Raw genomic sequence first — 19272 nt, forward strand, 5'->3', positions numbered from 1 at the left:
GCGAGATATGCGTGTCGTCTGCACGTAATATGACGTCATACGCCACTCACTATCCGCTAAACGTGCAGACGACACGCATACCTCGCTCGCTACACGTATGTAAAAAACGGATACGGATAGCTAAACGTAAGTGTAAGCGTATCCGTTCGCTTGCGAAACCTCCCTAATGAAAGGTTTGCGGAAACACCATGTGCGAATAATTTCTCAAATAAGAGAATGGTTCTGAAAAGAACCAAAGGTAAAAATAAAGTTTATACCTCTGGCTCTTTTCAGAACCATTCTCTTAGTTGAGAAATTATTCGCACATGGTGTTTCCGCAAACCTTTCATTATTTAAATTAGTTTGACCCCTAAGTAACTCATAGGTCACTGCAACCTCTTCCCGGGGTGTCGAGCAGTACGCGCCCACCACTACCTGCTCTCTCACCCTGGTATTGGATCATTTGCATGTGCAAGATTTTTGAACACGTTTGTAAATGAGGGATAGTCTGGTGACCGAATGTGCGTTACATTGCGTTTGTTTTTGTATGCGGTGTCTGGGGTAAAAACAGAATCAATACGTCATCGCAGCGCGAGAATGGCGTGAGTTACGAAAACACGATTTTATTTTAATTAAACTGTTACGATCTTAAAGAGACGACATGCAGTATCACATTGCATATTAATATTGACAATTGGAAAGAAATGAATATTTTCGAGACAGCGTGGACGAGTGATCGCGAAAAACACGTACTGCACGATGTGAATAACAACACCAAGTACACGATATAAATCCATTTCTGGCCAATTGCGGTATCAAATCAGGATACAGGAAGAACGTTTCCTATCCAGGCCGGGCTTACTATTGGAAACAAGGTTGGAAATAAAGTAAGCACTGGGGACGAGGTTGAGGTCACTGTGACCTGACAATCCACTCACTGGTGTTATCAGACTTTAAATGACCCGCCATTTTGAGTCTGTGTTCCAAAAAGACAATGCGAATGCTCTGAGCCCTGCACTCGTCTGCTGGCAATGCATTTTGCAGTGTATGAATAGCATCATTAAATTTCCACCTTGTAGGAGACTGTAATGTTTTAAAGATAAATGCCTACCATACTTTGTACTTATACTTCTGTAATTTTACACGATAAAACTGAATATAAAAGAAAAGTGACAGAGAGTGTATAACTATGTAACTTATTGAAATACTGGTATCGTCTTCATAAAATCATCGCCAAAAATATAAACATTGCAGCCTGTCATTGCCACTTTAAAGCAGGATTTAACATGTCCTTACAGTTACAGAACAGAGTCCCCTCCGGCGACGATTTTCTACTCTCCCTTATTTCAATAATACGAACCTGTACCCAAGATATGATGATAAATATTACAAAACCTGAGGTTGGTAACACTGATGGCACGTACACCATATTCAAGAGCACCCATGTGTGCATGAAGGCACGAGGTTGACGATATCGATTGCAACGTCGACCATTTCATATTCCTTTATTCTTAAAATTGCCTTGCTCAACAGGTTGACTCATTCGAATAGCCAAGCACTTGCACATTATTAGCATAATCAGATAGTGTGTGATATGGGGGACGATGTGAACATTTCATTGTGAGTCTTGATCACCACAGGTTCAGCCCGAGTGTTTTTCCTGTAATCTGAATACGTCTTCTACATCTCTCACTCGTAAATTGAGTCTGAACATGACTTGGATCAACTAACTGAAATATAAAGATCCAACATGCACATTTTTGACGGGCACTGCACTAGTAATCACAATGGCAGGTCATTCATCCTTCTGGTGGTTTACGGCAGTTTGTCTCTTCTCTGTCTTGGGATTGATGGCAAGCATTTACATCGTGGAGGATGGCGATGTACTGATGTATAATCGGCTGAGATTGAAGGCTACTGATAGCCATGTCTATGTAATGTCAGTGAGTAACACAACGCTTGTAAATTCGGTAACGCGGACCTTATTGACGACACCAATAAACAACCAGACAGGTCAAGTGACTTTACATTGCAAGACGGTGTGCAGTGGGTAAGTTGTACCTTCAAACTTACTTCCAGGAGGTTTGGCAAATTTTTCAGAAATGATAAAATAATCTCGTATTTAAAAACTGAAATAAATACCACGCGAGATTGTAGAACTGCATTTGGTTATTTTTGAAAGGCTTTTGCGTGACTCAATCTCAAACAAACTGTATGTAATATTGATGATGATATTACCATGAGAAAAGGGAAATAAGTGATGATAATGATGGGGAATTTAACATGAAACTGGAAACACTGTTGTTATAACAATGGAATTATATTGAGAACACTACTCACGGTGTCGAGAATGACCCGCGGCAGCCGTTTTGTAAATGTGTAAATTGATTAGGAAACACCCGGACATGCCTCTCTTTATGTGGCTCGTCATACTTTGTCGGTAAATATTGCTAAGTGCGTTATCATACTAAGTCTGCTAAAGCAAGATCATCAGTCAATTTACACTGATAATGATTTTGATACTGATATTTTATACCGTTAGGTCTCCAGAAACAAACAAAAGATGGAGAAATTTGTCTTAGGTACACTGCCAAAGTTCAACAAAACCCAGAAAAATACATTATACAGAATACAGATAAAATTATATAGATAAATAAATACAAGTCAAGTACAACAAAAACAACTAGAACTATGTGGTTGTGAGTGAACAACCACAGAGCTGTTCCCAACATGTCTTTGACTGTCTATTACATGGTAAAAAAATAATTCAATGATTTTTTTTCACAAATCTGTGACTTTTCAAAGCAATCTGTGACTTTTAAAAGCAATTTATAATTCATGTGATAGATATGATAATTAGGGTCTAAATTAACACTTCCAGTAACACCGGAAGTAAAGGTCACATGACCTTGACAAGGTCACACGACCTTGACGTACCAATTATTATTGATAACACTTTCCTGTCTATATACATACCATGTTTGAGACCAATCAGTCAAATGGTTCTTCAGTTATAAAAAGACTGTAAATATGCATCATTAAATATTCATGACGTTGTACCGTGAATATATTGCTAACTAAAAATAATGCAACATATTTATCCTTCTATGGTTGTTTAATGCTAGGTGTCAACCTCATCAAAAATATATTTCATTAGATATACTAATAAGGGTCTAAAATTAACATTTCCGGTAATACCGGAAGTAGGGTTACATGACCTTGACATATCACTTCCCTGTTATTTCTACCTACCAGGTTTTAGATCAATCGGTCAAATAGTTCTATAGTTATAAGGCTGTAAAGATTGCCTCATTAAATATTCATGACGTCATAACATGACAATGATTAAGTGCACAGTGATAATAATGCAATATAATAATTTGTCAGTATAGCTTTGTATTAATGTGAAGTTTTAACCTAATCAGATTAATAATTTAATTAAATATGATATATGGGTCTAATATTACCACTTCTGGTAAAACCGGAAGTGAAGGTCATGTGACCTTGACATATCAATTTGCATCTATAACACTTCCCTGTCTGTAAACCTACCAAATTTGAGATCCATTGGTCAAATAGTTCTATAGTTATAAGGCTGTAAAAATTGAATCTATAAATAGATGTCACGTGACCCCTGATGACGTCACGATGACGAAAAGTGTCGGCATACATCATCAGATGATGGTTAATGACTATGTTGAGTTTAAAGTGGATCGGATTTAAAATAATTCCCAAAGTGGCTTGTAGAATAAAAACGTGTACAAAACCTGTGGGGAAAAGTGGAAAAAGAACTAGAACTGTATGTTTCGTCGATCGTTCCACGATCTGACCTATCTCAGTTTTTGTCAGTTTTTGTCATTTCGAGAAAAACGCGTTTGAAGTTGGGCCTATTTTGCATCCACCCTTTCACCCAGAACACTCACTTTTATTGACTCAGGTTTTTATATATAATAAAGTTGGATAGTTGAATTATGATTTTAAATTGTTTCTAAGGCAAAAACTCATCATTACCAGGTAAAAAATAGGCGCCAAATCCATAAGTCACTTCGTGAATATTTAAATTTCATATTTCATGCGCGCGAATGGCGACCTATCCAGATAGGTCACTTCATGAAACGAACAATTTCATATTCCAAATTCCAAATTGTTCTGTAAAATAGCACTGGTAAAATGGTAAAATAAAGAAAAATATGAGCATAAAAAAGTAATTCAAAAATAAAGTTTCTTATACATATATTTAAAAACCATCAATTATAGAAGATGCATTCTGGACCTTAGCAGATAGAGATGTAATGGAGTAACAAGAATAAAAGCACAATGAGCCTTTTTTTATTAAAACCCTTTTTTTTCTTCTTAATTTGTACAGATCTGCAGGTGGTATCTGCGTCCCTCTGGATTTGGCCATCTTCGTCTACAAGAACGATACACCAACTGACAACATGACCTTCAACTTGCAAAATTATAATCCTGTTGTCCGTGTAGCAAGGACAAGTAACACTTCTCACGAATCCTCAGTGCTTAAGATGGAGCGATGTAACTTGGAGGAACATTTCCCTGGAGTGGAGCTCATCCCACGGCAGACAAGCTGTGCTGTGATCGGTAACAGCGGTATCTTAAACAACAGCAGTTGCGGTGATTTCATCGACTCACATGACTTCGTTATCCGCGCCAATATGGGGCTGATAAAAGGCTACGAAGTTGACGTCGGCAAACAGTCAAGTTTGAATGCTTTTAACAGAGCTCTGATGTTTTCATACGGTAGTGCCATGGGGAGATCAAACAGTTCCAAATTTCTTAAGACACGGGCTAAACTTTTCGACCACATGCAAGCTTTGAAAGAGTCGATTTTGTGGTACCCGAAACAGCTGTACCATCGCAACGGTAGCTTTGTATCTGGCAGGAAGTTTCGGTCTATAATCGACGCAATACGGCATAACGGATTCACGGATATTCGGTTTGCCTTCAGCTGGAAACCCATCAGTGTTGCGAGGTAAGTTATTATAGAGATTAGCATACAGGGTGAGTCATAGTGATCTGGACCCAAGTTCACCATTTTTGTGGCAAATGGTGGGCAAACACTGAGTGTTTCATATGAATGGTTATTACCTTGTCTTCCACAGGATTTTGAATTTTTCAAAATAGTAGCTGTGGTGAGAAGTTATATGCCTTTTTCACTGAAGTGGCTCATTTTCCAGTCTCATTTTCTACTTATTGTCCAAGGTTGGGTGTAGTACACAAAGTGCATGTGTGCTTTGGTCCGTGTCGTTTATGGATAATTGCCATAGTATAGGCACGTCGAGTCAGTAATGCGCAGGCGCATTGGTTTTCTCTTTGATTGGCGGGGAAGAGTGTTGACATGTAGCTTTCATTATGTATGAAAATATGGTTTAATACGCAACTTCTGCTTTTCCTTGAAATTCCCTTCCTTGCAGGGAATGGGGCATACGACGAACAGGCACGCTTGGATTAGACATGTACGCAGTCGCTCGGACGTTCTGCTCCAACATCACTCTCTTCGGATTCTACCCGTTCTACAAAGATCTAGAGGGTCGAGCAGTCAAGTATCATTATTTTGACGATGTGAAATTCAATTTTTCTCGTAATAAGGGGCACGATTTTTCTCTGGAACACACCAAACTGAAAGAACTGGAACGACAAGGGAAACTGACTTTAGTCGTCAGAGATTGCAAGCCAAGAACGTAGCAAAAAAATGAGTTCCATGCGTCAACAAAATATGACGCTGTGTGTCCTACAAACGGTATTAATTCCATAGGAAACACACTACAGTGCTTTGCTATATAGAGCGCGTTGTTCATCCTTTAAATGAACTGCTAACTAAGTTTGGTAGACTTGTTCCGGGACCCTGGAATATTGTTAGATTATTAATAGAGCAGGAACCAATCTAGAAAACGTGGTTGAAAACAAAACGTACGTACATTACAAAACTATCACAATTATGTAGACCTTTGATACGCATCGATCGTACGTCCTCACCGTCGGTTCGCGCCTCGCAGGTGTTGAAGAGGCTGTTCAAGTGGCCCTTCACGCCTCTCTCTTTTTCGCCGTTGAGGGGGTACATTTGCAAGGGGTTCATAGCCTAGTCTGAACACATGGGCGATAGTCGGTAGGTAGGAGTCTGAGACCGGTGCAATTGCCCCCCCCCCCCAGATTTACCCAAGTGCCCCTTTTGCGGCCATCAATGTGCCCCCTCGAACATGACAGTTCGTCCTTGCGATGAAAAGAAAATGGCCCTAAAAGTATCCGAGTATTAATTTTCAGTAACCATTTCCCAAAATGGTATAGATAGTTTTGATATAAACGAGGAATATGAAAACCCAGCCCCATGTTCAGAAAAGAAAATCCTGGCAACTTTTGAACCAAAAAACTATACACCGAATCCTTTCCTTTGGGTGATGTCACATTTGTGTTTTTGGATTTTAAAGTATGATAAATCCATCAAGAAAGCAAACAATACAAATAATTAGACCTGCTGAAAATGGCAAGAAATTGTCGGTGGCAGAGGTTTCCTTTCTTGTTAACCAATCGATGTGGTATGTTTCTTTTCCCGTTAAAAAACCCATGTTCATATTGAGACGGAACAGGAATTAGAATAAAGTCACCAACTGTATGCTTTAAAAAGACCACGTGAGTCACGCACACTCTGCATATTGGGAACCCTTGTATGTGATTGGTCAATTTGGGTTGCACTGTTAATATTTGGCAAAGAGAAGTTGTACTCAGTCTATAGGGCTCACGGTATAAAAGGAGTTGCAGGGTTAGGATAAGCAGCTGATTGCTTGATTATTTAAATAATTAGAATATGCTACTGTACTTGATCATGATGGAATGACATGACAGCTAGATGATGAATGATTAAAGCATGACCACTACTCTTGATTGACTGTTTCCGATCACCGATTATTAGATAATGTTCTAGGGTCGGATCTACTTAGGATAAGTCAAGTCAAGGGCAAAGTCCCAAAATGCCCCCCCCCCCACATTCTGATTCCACCCACATTCCAAATCCACCCACTGTATTCCACCGAGGACATTCCACTGACAGTATGCAACCAAGGACATTCCACCGACGGTATCCCACCGAGGACATTCCACTGACGGTATTCCACCAAGGACATTTCACTGACGGTATTCCACCAAGGACATTCCACCGACGGTATTCCATCGAGGACATTCCACCGACGGTATTCCACCAGGACATTCCACCGACGGTATTCCACCAAGGACATTCCACCGACGGTATTCCACCAAGGACATTCCACCGACGGTATCCCACCGAGGACATTCCACTGACGGTATTCCACCAAGGACATTTCACTGACGGTATTCCACCAAGGACATTCCACCGACGGTATTCCATCGAGGACATTCCACTGACGGTATTCCACCAAGGACATTTCACTGACGGTATTCCACCAAGGACATTCCACCGACGGTATTCCATCGAGGACATTCCACTGACGGTATTCCACCAAGGACATTCCACCGACGGTATTCCACCAAGGACATTCCACCGACGGTATTCCACCAGGACATTCCACCGACGGTATTCCACCAAGGACATTCCACCGACGGTATTCCACCGAGGACATTCCACCGACGGTATTCCACCAGGACATTCCACCGACGGTATTCCACCAAGGACATTCCACCGACGGTATTCCACCAAGGACATTCCACCGACGGTATTCCACCAGGACATTCCACTGACGGTATTCCACCAGGACATTCCACCGACGGTATTCCACCGAGGACATTCCACCGACGGTATTCCACTGAGGACATTCCACCGACGGTATTCCACTGAGGACATTCCACCGACGGTACTCCACCGAGGACATTCCACTTACGGTATTCCACCGAGGACATTCCACTGACGATATTCCACCGAGGACATTCCACTGACGGTATTCCACCGAGGACATTCCACCGACGGTATTCCACCGAGGACATTCCACCGACGGTATTCCACCGAGGACATTCCACCTACAGTATTCCACCGAGGACATTCCACCGACAGTATTCCACAAAGGACATTTCACTGACGTGTTCCACTGCGAATAACTGGTACTGTGGCCCACCACTGCAGGGATAGAACACCATCGGGACGGCACGCTACCAACCAAATCAGCCTGACGCAGGAGAGCTGGCACGACACGGCACAATAACACAATTTTTAATGAAACCACGTTGAGCTTTTTGTTTATCATCCAGTTACAAAACAGCTAATCAAGATGGACGTCAATTTATTTCCGCGAGTGCGGACTGATTGTCAAAAAAACCTCCAAACCCTTCTGTTAGTCGTGATTTCAATCTTACCCGAGATATTCAGTTACTCCACGAGGATCAGCTGGTCACTTCTCGAGAACATTGACAAAATCATTCAGAGCTGAAGTCTATTTACACAGGATGTGTTCGTCCTAACTGGGAAACAAAGTGTACTGGTCAAAATACGCACACAATCGTGGAAAACGGACTTCATGTTCTACCGGTACCAGCTAATCATGGTAATTCATGCGACTGTGATTTGGGTTTTGGCGGATGTCTTGTTATGCGAAGTAGTCTCATTTGATTATTTGGGCAGTGCCCTCGGCTGGATCAGAATGAAATCTGCTGTTTTCGCTTTCCTTCTACTATATTTACCAGGTAAGTAAGCAAAATGATTGATCAAAGCACGAACATTCTCACACGCATGACACAAGTAATTTATGGTTTTAAAAGTACGTGAAAATATTCAAGGAAAACTGTTTACTTGTAGTGCAAATTTTATCTCGCTTTTCTCTCAGCAGTTATGGATTGTTTAACCGCTCATCGTACGTGTTTATGTCGTACTGTTATTTTTTGTTGTCATCTGGGTTTGGCCTTTGACCTTGGAGGAAGCTACACCTTACCCTTTATGTTGCTGGGAGGTCTTCACATATTTGCCATCGCTGCGTTGTTGGTGCTAGTTTTCGTGCAAGGTCGAAAGTGAGACAAATATAAATATCGATCTGGTTGACTCTCGGTTTCTTTGTTTAATCTTAGATATATGTATATCTCTGTTAACATTTGCAGGAGGAAGATGTATACACAATGAAACAAAAGCTAGGTTCCTTGAACATGTAATTGGAATTTCAAGTCCTAAAACCTTGTCAAGAATACCTGTATAATATCATCCAAATCACAACACATGTCCGTTCGTATGGCACCCGTGTCGCATCAAGCACGAAGTATTACGAATCAGAGTATCTGACATAACATTATTTTCAAGGAAGCATGTTAAACGATTTCCAATTTATATATCATTTCGCATTAAGCATTACTTTTTTTTTGGGGGGGGGGGGGGATAAACTCGTCAAAACCAGCGCCGTTGTGCTATAAACGGACAAACATAATGCTGTCTATAACAACTCATGTCAAGTCTACGAAACGCACGAATGTTTATCGAAACAATTATTTTGTCATTGTTCCAACCAGCCAGTATGACGTAGCGGGTAGTTGTCACAAAATCGCCAACAGATACCATGAGCAGTTATTATTATCAAGTTGGAGATTCGAAAAGCGTGGTGGGGCGATGAACTTGTGGGCGCTATTAACACACGGGAGTTGGCACAGTCGGACAGTAGGTGGCGCTGTTCAAGATGTCTGTTTTGTCCAGAGACTAGCGCTCCATAGACCTTGTGCATAGCGGCCATGTTACAGGGCATCTTTTGCTATTTAATCCAGTAACAGTGAATGCACAAAAGGTTCAATCATGCATATCCCAGCGAAACAAAGGCATTACTCTCTAATTAAGATGGCTGCATGTGCCTTCACTATCTCTTTTCTTTGATTTTATCTTGATTATAGTAACTCTTTTTTCGGTTTAGTTTTTGTATCATATTTGTAAAGCACCTTGGAGCATTTTACTTAAATGGATTTGGCGCTCTTTAAATGTATTTCATTGTTATTATTATTATTATTATTATTATTATTATTATCTGCATGTATTATATTCAGTCATTATTCAAATGTATGATATGATTAGTGTTAATTGTTAATTTGAAGTTCTGGATTGTACATGCGTGTATTTCTTTATTTTTTGTTTGTTTTTGTCTGAATAGAAAATACTAAAGGTCAAAGACAATCGTATCGGCGACTGAGTTTCACTTTTTGCTGTGAAACACATCCATTTGTAGGTGAGCAGTGTTTTTAACAAGCGTAAATATTCAGTTCCCTCGTCGAAAAAAACTACAGGAGAAACACAAAAACGCTCCGTTATACATGATTTAGTATGATTACCTTTCCAAACCTAGGATGAGGATATTGAAGTTCCTTTTTTTACAGTTGAGGGGACACTTATGAAAGCTTTCGTGGTTTCCTTCAGTGCACATTCAGAAAACTGAGAAACAGAGCGAGTGTAATACAAACTAATTTGCTTAAATTATATGCAATGATAAATATGCGTTCATGATACATGTATCAATCCACCGCAGCGCCGGTGCACTCAGCATTAATAACAACAAAACGAAATTGTCAAAAAAAGTATTGACTGCGTGCAATCAGTTTGCATACCACTGTGGCCACAATGGGCGTGGAATGATATGCCTGAGCGATTCTATTGTTAAACGAGGTCGAACACCGACTGATGATGTGTCGTGTACATTGCATACTGACTGTGGGAACGTACAAAATGGTAGGCTGTCCTTTTTATTGAGTGTAAAATGTGGACATTATTTTTAGAATCTTGTAAATATCATTTATTTATTGATACATGTTATTTAATCTTTCTTTTGATTTTGTTTCAGTCTTACACAAAAGCCCAGCTAAAAGGTAAGTTTGATTTAATTATACCATTTTATGATACTGGATAGGGCAGTGACTGAATTTTGTTTGTATATAAAACGTATGGAAACTATTTGTTGCATTATGACTACATACAAACGGCTGTCTATGAAATGAGAACCTGTGTGTTGTCTATGGTATTTTATAGGCTGTAATTTTAGGTCTCATTTTACTTAATGTATATCATTTTACTTGCATGCTTTGGTGATAAAAGTGTCATAAAACTTTCACTCAATTCCGGCAGATTATCATTGCACATGAAAATAGGGCACAACTAATCCGTGTTTTAATTTACGGGGCAAATGTTGCTACCTGACGCCACTTCCGCGATTGTGTACAAAGTCTATGGAAAGTCAAGACAATTTTCTGAGCATTTCCTAACAAAATTGGAAATGTTTCTCAGTCCCAGATTCATGTCTTATCATCATTTTTGCCATTTTTTGCAATGAATGACCTTCATTGAGGTGATTATGAATAAAAATTGGCGTCAGGTTGAAACATTTTTTTCCGGCTAAAGAAACTGAGCGAAACGAACTAAAACAGAACGAGCGACTTAATCAGTTTACTGAGCTCTCATCCCAAATCAGGCAACAAGTGCACTCATCCACGCTCTGGTAATGACGAAACTTCTGAGTAAGATAAAACAAACTTACATCATCAAAATATGGAATAGTTCAAAATGCACCTATTGAAAGTGTTCAGTTGATAGTATTCTATTAAAAGTTATATTCATTTCTAAAATGAAGGTTTCGTCTCAGAAGGTTCTCAGTGCTTCATGAACTAGGGAGAAAATCGACTTTATAATTTCAAGGGCCTTCGTTATTTCTGCAGTTGTATTCGTAATAAAAATCCTGATTTTGAAGAAAACGAGCGTCGAAAACAGTCCCTCACACAATATTAAAACATACCAGTTTTTCCCTTTTAAAATCATGGTTTGTTAAATGAGGACATCAACCATCACGCACATTTCCCACTGCGTACATTCATATCTTTACATAATAGTTTTCGTCTCTCGGTGATGTTCGAGTTTCTGGAAAGTGTCTTTCATTTTTTAGATTTCCAGACCAAATTTGCACTCTATGACAAGAGGGGTGATGGGAAAATTGGCAGCGAAGAATTAGGAGATGCCTTGCGAGCTACGGGACTCAACCCTTCAGCGGAGGAAGTGACCAAAATTACTCAAGGATTTATCGGAGGTGACTAGGCTTGAAATGCTTCCTATTTCATTTGAAATACAAGACTTAAGAGTCAAGGTTATTCCAAAGAGTGAAACTACGGACTGGACGATTTAGAGTGAACATCACTCAACTTTAGAATGAAATACTCTTAAAAAAAAAGAAAAAAAAAGCCATCAATTAGGACTGGGTACTAGGAGGGTATACCCCCCCCCCACACACGTAAACAATGGCCATTGTCCAACTTATTCGTACTAATTATGCAGACGACTGTTTCATTTGCGTATATGTAACTAAAGTAGTTTTAAATTTCAGATGGAGCTATATGAGGTGACCTGTACAACTCTGAAAAAGACTGCACGAGTCGGTCGCCGGTGACTCTTTTTTGCGTGTGTGCAATTTCATTGTTCCTCAATGAATGAAGAGCATCATTTCACAAGGGTATTTTTTTTACCAGTCCTGTCTTAGCAAATTATCTTTTATTCGGTTTGTGCCAAATTTCAAGACTTTATGACAAGGGTCTTTCTATCTTATGACAGGCCACCGCATCACATTTGACGAGTTTCTGGCCTTACACGCCTCACTCCGCTCCACCTCTCAAACTAAAGGAACCGTTCAGGAGTTTACTGAAGGATTACAGATGTTAGACAGAGATCAAAATAACCTGATTCCTGCCTCGGAACTACGCCATGTTCTCACCAGTCTAGGTTAGTATAGACCCCGTGCGTAGATAGAGCGCCCCCAAGAGGACGGGCCTTTGTTCCTCTGTGATGAGTAGACACTGCGCTCGTTCGTCACTGTAACAACCCCGTCCTATAGTGAACAATAATTAAAGGCTTTTAACTTGACTTACATGTACACATTATTGCTATATACGCATATACAAGAGGGATACTTAACAGCTTGTATATTTGCTGTGTTTAGTTGGTCGTGCGCAAGTGATGCCAATTGACACATTTGTATTACGACGTACCTTTTTGGTAGCTAATTTTAGGGCTGAGCTTGTCTGTTATAACCATTAACAGTTGGGGTAGCAGTTATTTATTGCAACTATTTTTTATTTATTTTATTCAGGTGAGCAAATGACAGAGGAAGAAGTGGACAAACTGTTGACAAAATTCACAGACTCAAGGGGCATGGTAAACTATCCAGGTGAATTTTTGTGTGATGTTTTACAAATTTTATGAGATGAAGGTGGTCATTGCCTAAACAAAAGCTGTTCAAAACATTTTAAAAGGTCGCATATGGCTGCTAATTTTTATTGTGCACCGTATATGAAGAGGATCTAGTATGAGATGATGCTGTTATCAAGATATATCTTGATAACAGCATCATCTCATACTAGATCCTCTTAAATATTGACTATAATCTATGTACGCATCTGCAAACATAATTCTTTTTCAGTCGAAAATTAATTTCAATCATTCTTCCGATTATAAATTGGTTTAATCTTCAGTGAAACATGCATACGTTTCCTCTGTTTGTATTGCAGAATTTGTCAAAAAGGTTATGACGGGCTAAACCAAGATAGTGCAACATCTACGACATTGCGTTACAGTGACTCAGTGGCCCTTTGCATAGTTAAGTTGGGCTGAATATAGCAGGCTATTTATAATGGCAAGCTTCGGCGACTTAAATAGATTACAAATCAGATACCGGAGCAAAATATAGTTAAGACACGTATAAGTCTTTGCAAGTGTTTTGGGTCGCTTTTGTTCCACCAAAATATTATGCGCCAATAAATGATGTGCGAGCGAGACCTAAAATCGCTTCGGAGTGACGGAAGCAGAACTTCATGTGTGTATAATGAGGCACGAAATTGATTGACCCGCTTTTGGGGCCGATCCTTTGACATCTTCAAGTTGTCATCATCAAAAATGGCTAAAATTAATGTAGCTGCTTTGTAATAATCTGTGTATAATAATGAGGTAGTTGTAGTAATTGATTGTTAGAACAGAGAATGTCGACATTGATTGTTCCCCAAAAATAAAACGTTCGATCAATTATTTAAGCGGGAAACCATCGCTGTAACCATTTAAAAACTATAAATGCCGTTTTGTTTTAGTTGTTTTCAATGGTATCTCATCAGATTTGAGCTTGCAATTGAAATGTTTCTCTTGGAATATTTATTTTTATATGCTTTTTGCTTTTATGGAAGTTGTTTCCATTTTATTAAATTTGAGAACTAAATTGACGATTCAACCTCAAATTAAGATTTTTTTTCTTGAGTCGACTTTCATCTCTTTGGATTTTAAAAAACAAGGCTTAAAATGAGAGTACACATGCTGAGTGGGTTATTTACTCTGACAATGTCATTACTGGGTAAGAACACTCCGTCCCCACCCCGCTCTGGCTCCAGTGTTTGATTTTTTCATAGAAATATATTCAAATTAATGTGACACCCACCCCCCCCCCCGCATTTTCACCCACAAATTTGTTACTGGTACTAAAATCTGTTTGTCCACAAAAATCGAACAGAGCCAGCTGGGTTACAGGTTATTTGTACCATATTGTGATGTAATACAGTGATACTGATCGTCGGAAATTTGAACAGCGCCCCAATTAAAATTTTGGTACGAGCCCTCCCCCCCCCACACACACCTATTAATTTAACGGAGGTCAAGTGTCCGGAGAAAAAAAACTGTCCACATTTCAGCATTGATTTGCTGATGACCCCCCCCCCTTCCAAAATTCCTGGATCCGCCCTTGCACTTTCGTATTGTTAAACAAAAAGTGCTCCCCCCCACCGCTCCGGATACGCCGATTCCTAAATGATCAGTTTCTATATCACCACTCCTCAATCATCGACTCAAATTCACGCCGTTTGAGTCGCAGTTCTCCTAGAATGGCTCCATACAATTAGCGCCATCAACAATACTGCAAAAACTGCAAGGGCAGAAATAGTCACAAGAGGGCGCTATGCGCCCACGCCGTAAATCGCAATTTGTAGCAACAATTTCTTACAACTGACAATGCTGGAGAATATCATGACGTCATCAATCCTGCTCACCTCTAGCTACGGCTACGCTACGACAAAGTACAAAAAAATACATACATGTTATGAGAACTCCTATCTCCCCGTGTCTTTATATGGAGTCTACAGGATCTGTTGCCACGTATTGGATCAAGACCAAGATCTGATCAAGACCTAATATCAGGCCTCTAATAGGGGAGGGGGGAGGGGGGGGGGGGGGGCTCGTACTATGCTTTTAATGTGGGCGCTGTTCACATCAAGGGCGGATCCACGGGGAGATGGGGGGGGGAGGGTACCCGACACACCGTTTTAGGCCTAATTACATAATGGGGTTAATACTTTTTTTTTTACTTCTTTAATAAGTTCCTTAAATATTAACGCCATCACTTAATATTGGAAATCTCGATACATTTCACGCATCGTGTAGACGTGTTGGACATAGGCCCCATCCCCCTTTCCCTTATCCACCACTGCATATCAAATTAAAAAAAATATAAAAAAAAAGGAAATCACAGCACCCTTCTGCCGCCTACCATGCCATAGGTCATGTCAAATGTTCAGTGGCGTTAATCTGTGCCGGGGACTGGGTGGATGACTAGATATTAAAAAGCCCCGGCCGTGGAAATTTGGAAAGCAGGGGGGGGGGGGACACCACATTACACCAGGGGCGCTGTTCCTGATGTATATAGCAAAACGGCGTATTTTAAGCTGTGACATAACTTTATTTCCAGTTTGAATACACTTTGGTTATTGGGAAGTTATAAACAATACCTCGAAATAAACCTTTTTTGGTTTCTCATCATGAACAAGTGGGGGGGGGGGGATTCAATAGCCGCCCCCCCCCCCCGGTCAAAAAGTGGGATATACCCCCATCCCTCAGGATTAATGCCCCTGCAAATATTGGTTTCGGACTGAAAACGGACAAATTTGCTTCATTGTTGTATGGACTACTCATAATATTGGAGTGATTTGATGGACACAAATCACGTGATGCGTCCTTCAAAAAACAAAGAAAGAAGTTAGCCACAGTCACATCATGAGAGGAATGGCCTTCTCTTGGTCTCAGATTCCTGATATCTTTAGAACTGGAAATGCCTTTAATTTGTGAAGGTACAGGCGGGTGAAACGGTGAGGGCCAAGCTTTGACGAGGAGTTCCGATCATCGTTACAATCAACGCAAAAGAAGCAATGTGTCGGAATTCAGTTGCAATGTTGAGTGGGACCGTGGAATTAACGCAAGGACATTTGGGATTTCAAAATTATGCAAATGATTAACATCATGCATTGCACTCGGAGGCATTGGCCGGAATGCACTCTTGACGAAATTTATAGGAAAACGGGCTTTGTCTCGATCGATGCGCATGCGCGTCTATTTTGCATATTGTCTGTCCCCGGAAAATTGACCCAAAACGAGCCTCCTATAAGTTTCCCATAAAACATACCGACCAAGTTTTTAATTGGTACAAAGCAAGGGCAGCAAAACCGGGGGGGGGGGGGGGGGAGGGGGCACTTGCCCCCCGATTTACCCAAGAGCCTAATTGTGCCCTCTCGAGATGAAAACACTTGAAAACTGGCCCAAAAATTTCGGATCATTTGTTTTCAGTATTCCCCATTTCCGCCGCTGGCACAAAGATATGGGAACCGCCAACATAGGTCGCAGGTTCAAGCCCGCTCCAGTCAATTTCTTTGTTCAACTTTTCAAGTTTTAATTTAGAGAAAAAAAATGAAATACTTACTGGTTTGCAACAATTCTTAAAGTTGTTTATTAAGAAATTGTATTCTGGTTGTCAGCCAATTTACAACAAAGACATGCATGTACTTCTCTTTTTGTTTTGAGGAAGTAAACTAAATTATTGGAAGATATAAAGTGGCTAAAAATAAATAAATAATCACAGATGAAATTATAAGCGAAGTAAAGTTATTGAACAATGGAAACTCTTTTAAAATTTTCTGCTTCCAAAATTACCAAGATTTAGTAAGGTTCAAATTCATCCTATATTTGTTCGCCATCGGATCACGTGGCTACGCTCAACAAAAGCAGACGATCAGTGAAATATTTTCGAAAGTAGTATTTTTGTTGTCTTGTTTCCATCTGTTTTGCGCTTTGAATAAAAAATCATTTTTTTGTCATTTCTTAATCAAATTTTTAGCATCCGGGTTTCTGACCACAATGCATTGCGACCGTTTTTTTAGCGGCTGGTGTACGCGAATTCCGTACATTAGTATGGCTTTAGAAGGACACCAGTGAAGGTGTATGGGACAACAGCGCTATGTTCATCGTTCGTTCGTCAATATATCGGCGGATCGTGCGCGTTATTACATCCTATGATATGCGGCTGAACTACCGTTGTCTGTTGGGGTGTGGTGCCTAGATTCTACCTGATATTTCTGCAGCTTCCCATCGGAAATTTTAACCTAAACCACGGGAATCCTTTTTGTCAGGCTGTTGGACTTAACTATATCTGCAGGATTTACGCCAGGCTGGAAGGAGAGAACATATTTTCACGTTGATATTTTTTCGGGGGACTGGCCGTGAAATATAGCGGCAGAGGTGATTGAGGCCGCACCGAACGCTTGTACCATTTCAAAATGGGTTGCGCAACGAGCGCAGAAGATAAAGCTGCCGCTGAGCGGTCAAAGGCAATCGACAGAAATCTACGAATTGATGGAGAAAAGGCTGCACGGGAAGTCAAATTGCTTCTTTTAGGTGAGTTGTTGTTAATTTTGAGTTTTCGCAATCAAGTCAATACGCCACAGTTGTGGACACCCCTATGCGGAAGTGGTATGTCCCGATTTTTTTTAATGGAGTCGGTTCCTTTTTTTTGACGATCGTGCCGCACAGACTGTCTTTTTAATTTTATTCGACAGTTGTAAATAGCTTAAAATATGATATTCTCTGAAATAAAATGATGGGTCTGTTTTCCAAGGAACCTATCGTCCATGATGTGTTAATTAGATCCGTCATAAAGACAATGTAATTATTGCTGACAGTTTCAGTGCCATCCCAAAACGTGTGTAATTGTAAAATAAAAAAAATGTTCCATCATGATTCAGATTGTCACATTTGTACATGTCATGATTTAGCATATTTACAGCAATACTAACTAGGCCCTAGCGCAGTTTTTCTTGGTATTGACTCTGTCCTAGTTGAAATAAATACACATGTACTTTGTTTTACATGATATTGCTTCGTGTGCGTAGTGTGACTCTGTGAGTGTGAGATGTACAAAATGTATACTTTAACCCTAACCATCCCAAATCCTCCAAAATCCTGTTTGCAAATTGGACGAATTTGCTGGATTGAGGTTACATGGCAAAAGTGCGTTGCTGATTTTGGAGGACGACCTGGTGTTGTTTATGTTCAGTCTAGCATAAATTTAGTCCTTGATTATACACATGTACTTGAAATCCTCCGCACTGCTCCAGGATGTCACTGCCTCTGCCTCAACCTATTGAGGATTTTGCAGGATTCAGGTACATGTAGTGGTCACCTCTTCACGGACCATATTCAAGAAAGAATGGAGGAATTTGCAGGATGGAGGCTATAATGCTATTTTTCCATTAGGCCAATTGGAGGATTTTGCAGGATTGGGGCTACAGTACATCCTAGCAAAAAGGCCTAGGGAGTTAGGGCTAAAGCAAAGTCCCTGCCAATCAAATACATGTAAAAATAAAAATAAGTTAGTTTCAAAAAATGAAAGGAGATCCTTCCTACCTACCCATTTTTTTTTTATCTTGGACTACTTTGCTGACTCCATCATACAAACCTTCAAATCTTGAGATGTGTGTGTTTGTGTTTCTTGTCAGAGACTTTACCAGAGCTATTAAAACTGTTATTCGAAAATTGATTTTGTATAGCGATGTATCATGCAGCAAGTACCAGTAGAAGTCTATGTAATGTCTGTTTGATAAGAATGAAGTTATTTTTATTGAACCACTATCAGCTAAATTTATGCAAAATTGACAAGGCCGAATATCTATGGACATGTGAAGGGCTCTGGAAGTGGTTTGAGTGTGTTTAATTTGTAGGCTTGTCTGATGTCATGCACGTGTGCAATTACAAAATGCACTGAAAGACATTATATATGAACAGGGCTGCAGTGTGAGTTGCCATGTGCCCCCGAAACTGCTCAGTTAAAAATAATAAAACGTTCAACATTCAAGCTTATCCTTAATTGTCTCAGACCCCAGCGCAGTGAATAGGTTTTTCTAGATCCCATTACTTTAATTTTTTTTATTATTTATTATTAATATTATTTTTATTATAAAAATAGCAACACTCTCCAGAAGATGCAAGTTTTCCTGCTATAATCTGATGCACTT

General features: G+C 39.9%; 3 protein-coding genes across 4 annotated transcripts in view; all 3 read left to right on the plus strand.

Annotated features, from left to right (window-relative positions):
• The first annotated feature begins 1766 nt into the window (after nucleotides 1-1766).
• On the plus strand, nucleotides 1767-6857 carry LOC119732449 (CMP-N-acetylneuraminate-poly-alpha-2,8-sialyltransferase-like). Its single transcript, XM_038205973.1, has 3 exons — nucleotides 1767-2029; nucleotides 4346-4969; nucleotides 5412-6857. The coding sequence occupies exons 1-3, from the start codon at nucleotides 1767-1769 to the stop codon at nucleotides 5680-5682; spliced, it is 1158 nt and encodes a 385-aa protein (XP_038061901.1). The 3' UTR covers nucleotides 5683-6857.
• A 3654-nt stretch (nucleotides 6858-10511) lies between these two features.
• LOC119732450 (myosin-2 essential light chain-like) lies at nucleotides 10512-14183 on the plus strand. Of its 2 annotated transcripts, none has more exons than XM_038205974.1 (6): nucleotides 10512-10651; nucleotides 10764-10788; nucleotides 11839-11996; nucleotides 12515-12682; nucleotides 13050-13127; nucleotides 13468-14183. In XM_038205974.1, exons 1-6 carry the CDS (start codon nucleotides 10555-10557, stop codon nucleotides 13494-13496), a joined length of 555 nt encoding a protein of 184 aa, XP_038061902.1. In that variant the 5' UTR covers nucleotides 10512-10554; the 3' UTR covers nucleotides 13497-14183. The 2 variants fall into 2 exon arrangements, with proteins under 2 accessions (XP_038061902.1, XP_038061903.1); XM_038205975.1 differs by having other exon boundaries at nucleotides 10519-10651; nucleotides 11856-11996.
• A 2997-nt stretch (nucleotides 14184-17180) lies between these two features.
• The window catches only part of LOC119731987 (guanine nucleotide-binding protein G(i) subunit alpha), a 32087-nt gene continuing 29995 nt past the window's right edge, over nucleotides 17181-19272 (plus strand). The window contains exon 1 of the mRNA XM_038205329.1: nucleotides 17181-17656. Coding sequence (XP_038061257.1) covers nucleotides 17539-17656 — 118 coding nt within the window. The 5' untranslated portion in view covers nucleotides 17181-17538. The remainder of the gene's footprint in view (nucleotides 17657-19272) is intronic.

This window comes from Patiria miniata, unplaced genomic scaffold (assembly GCF_015706575.1).
Source record: "Patiria miniata isolate m_02_andy unplaced genomic scaffold, ASM1570657v1 HiC_scaffold_24, whole genome shotgun sequence".
Classification (NCBI taxonomy): domain Eukaryota; kingdom Metazoa; phylum Echinodermata; class Asteroidea; order Valvatida; family Asterinidae; genus Patiria; species Patiria miniata.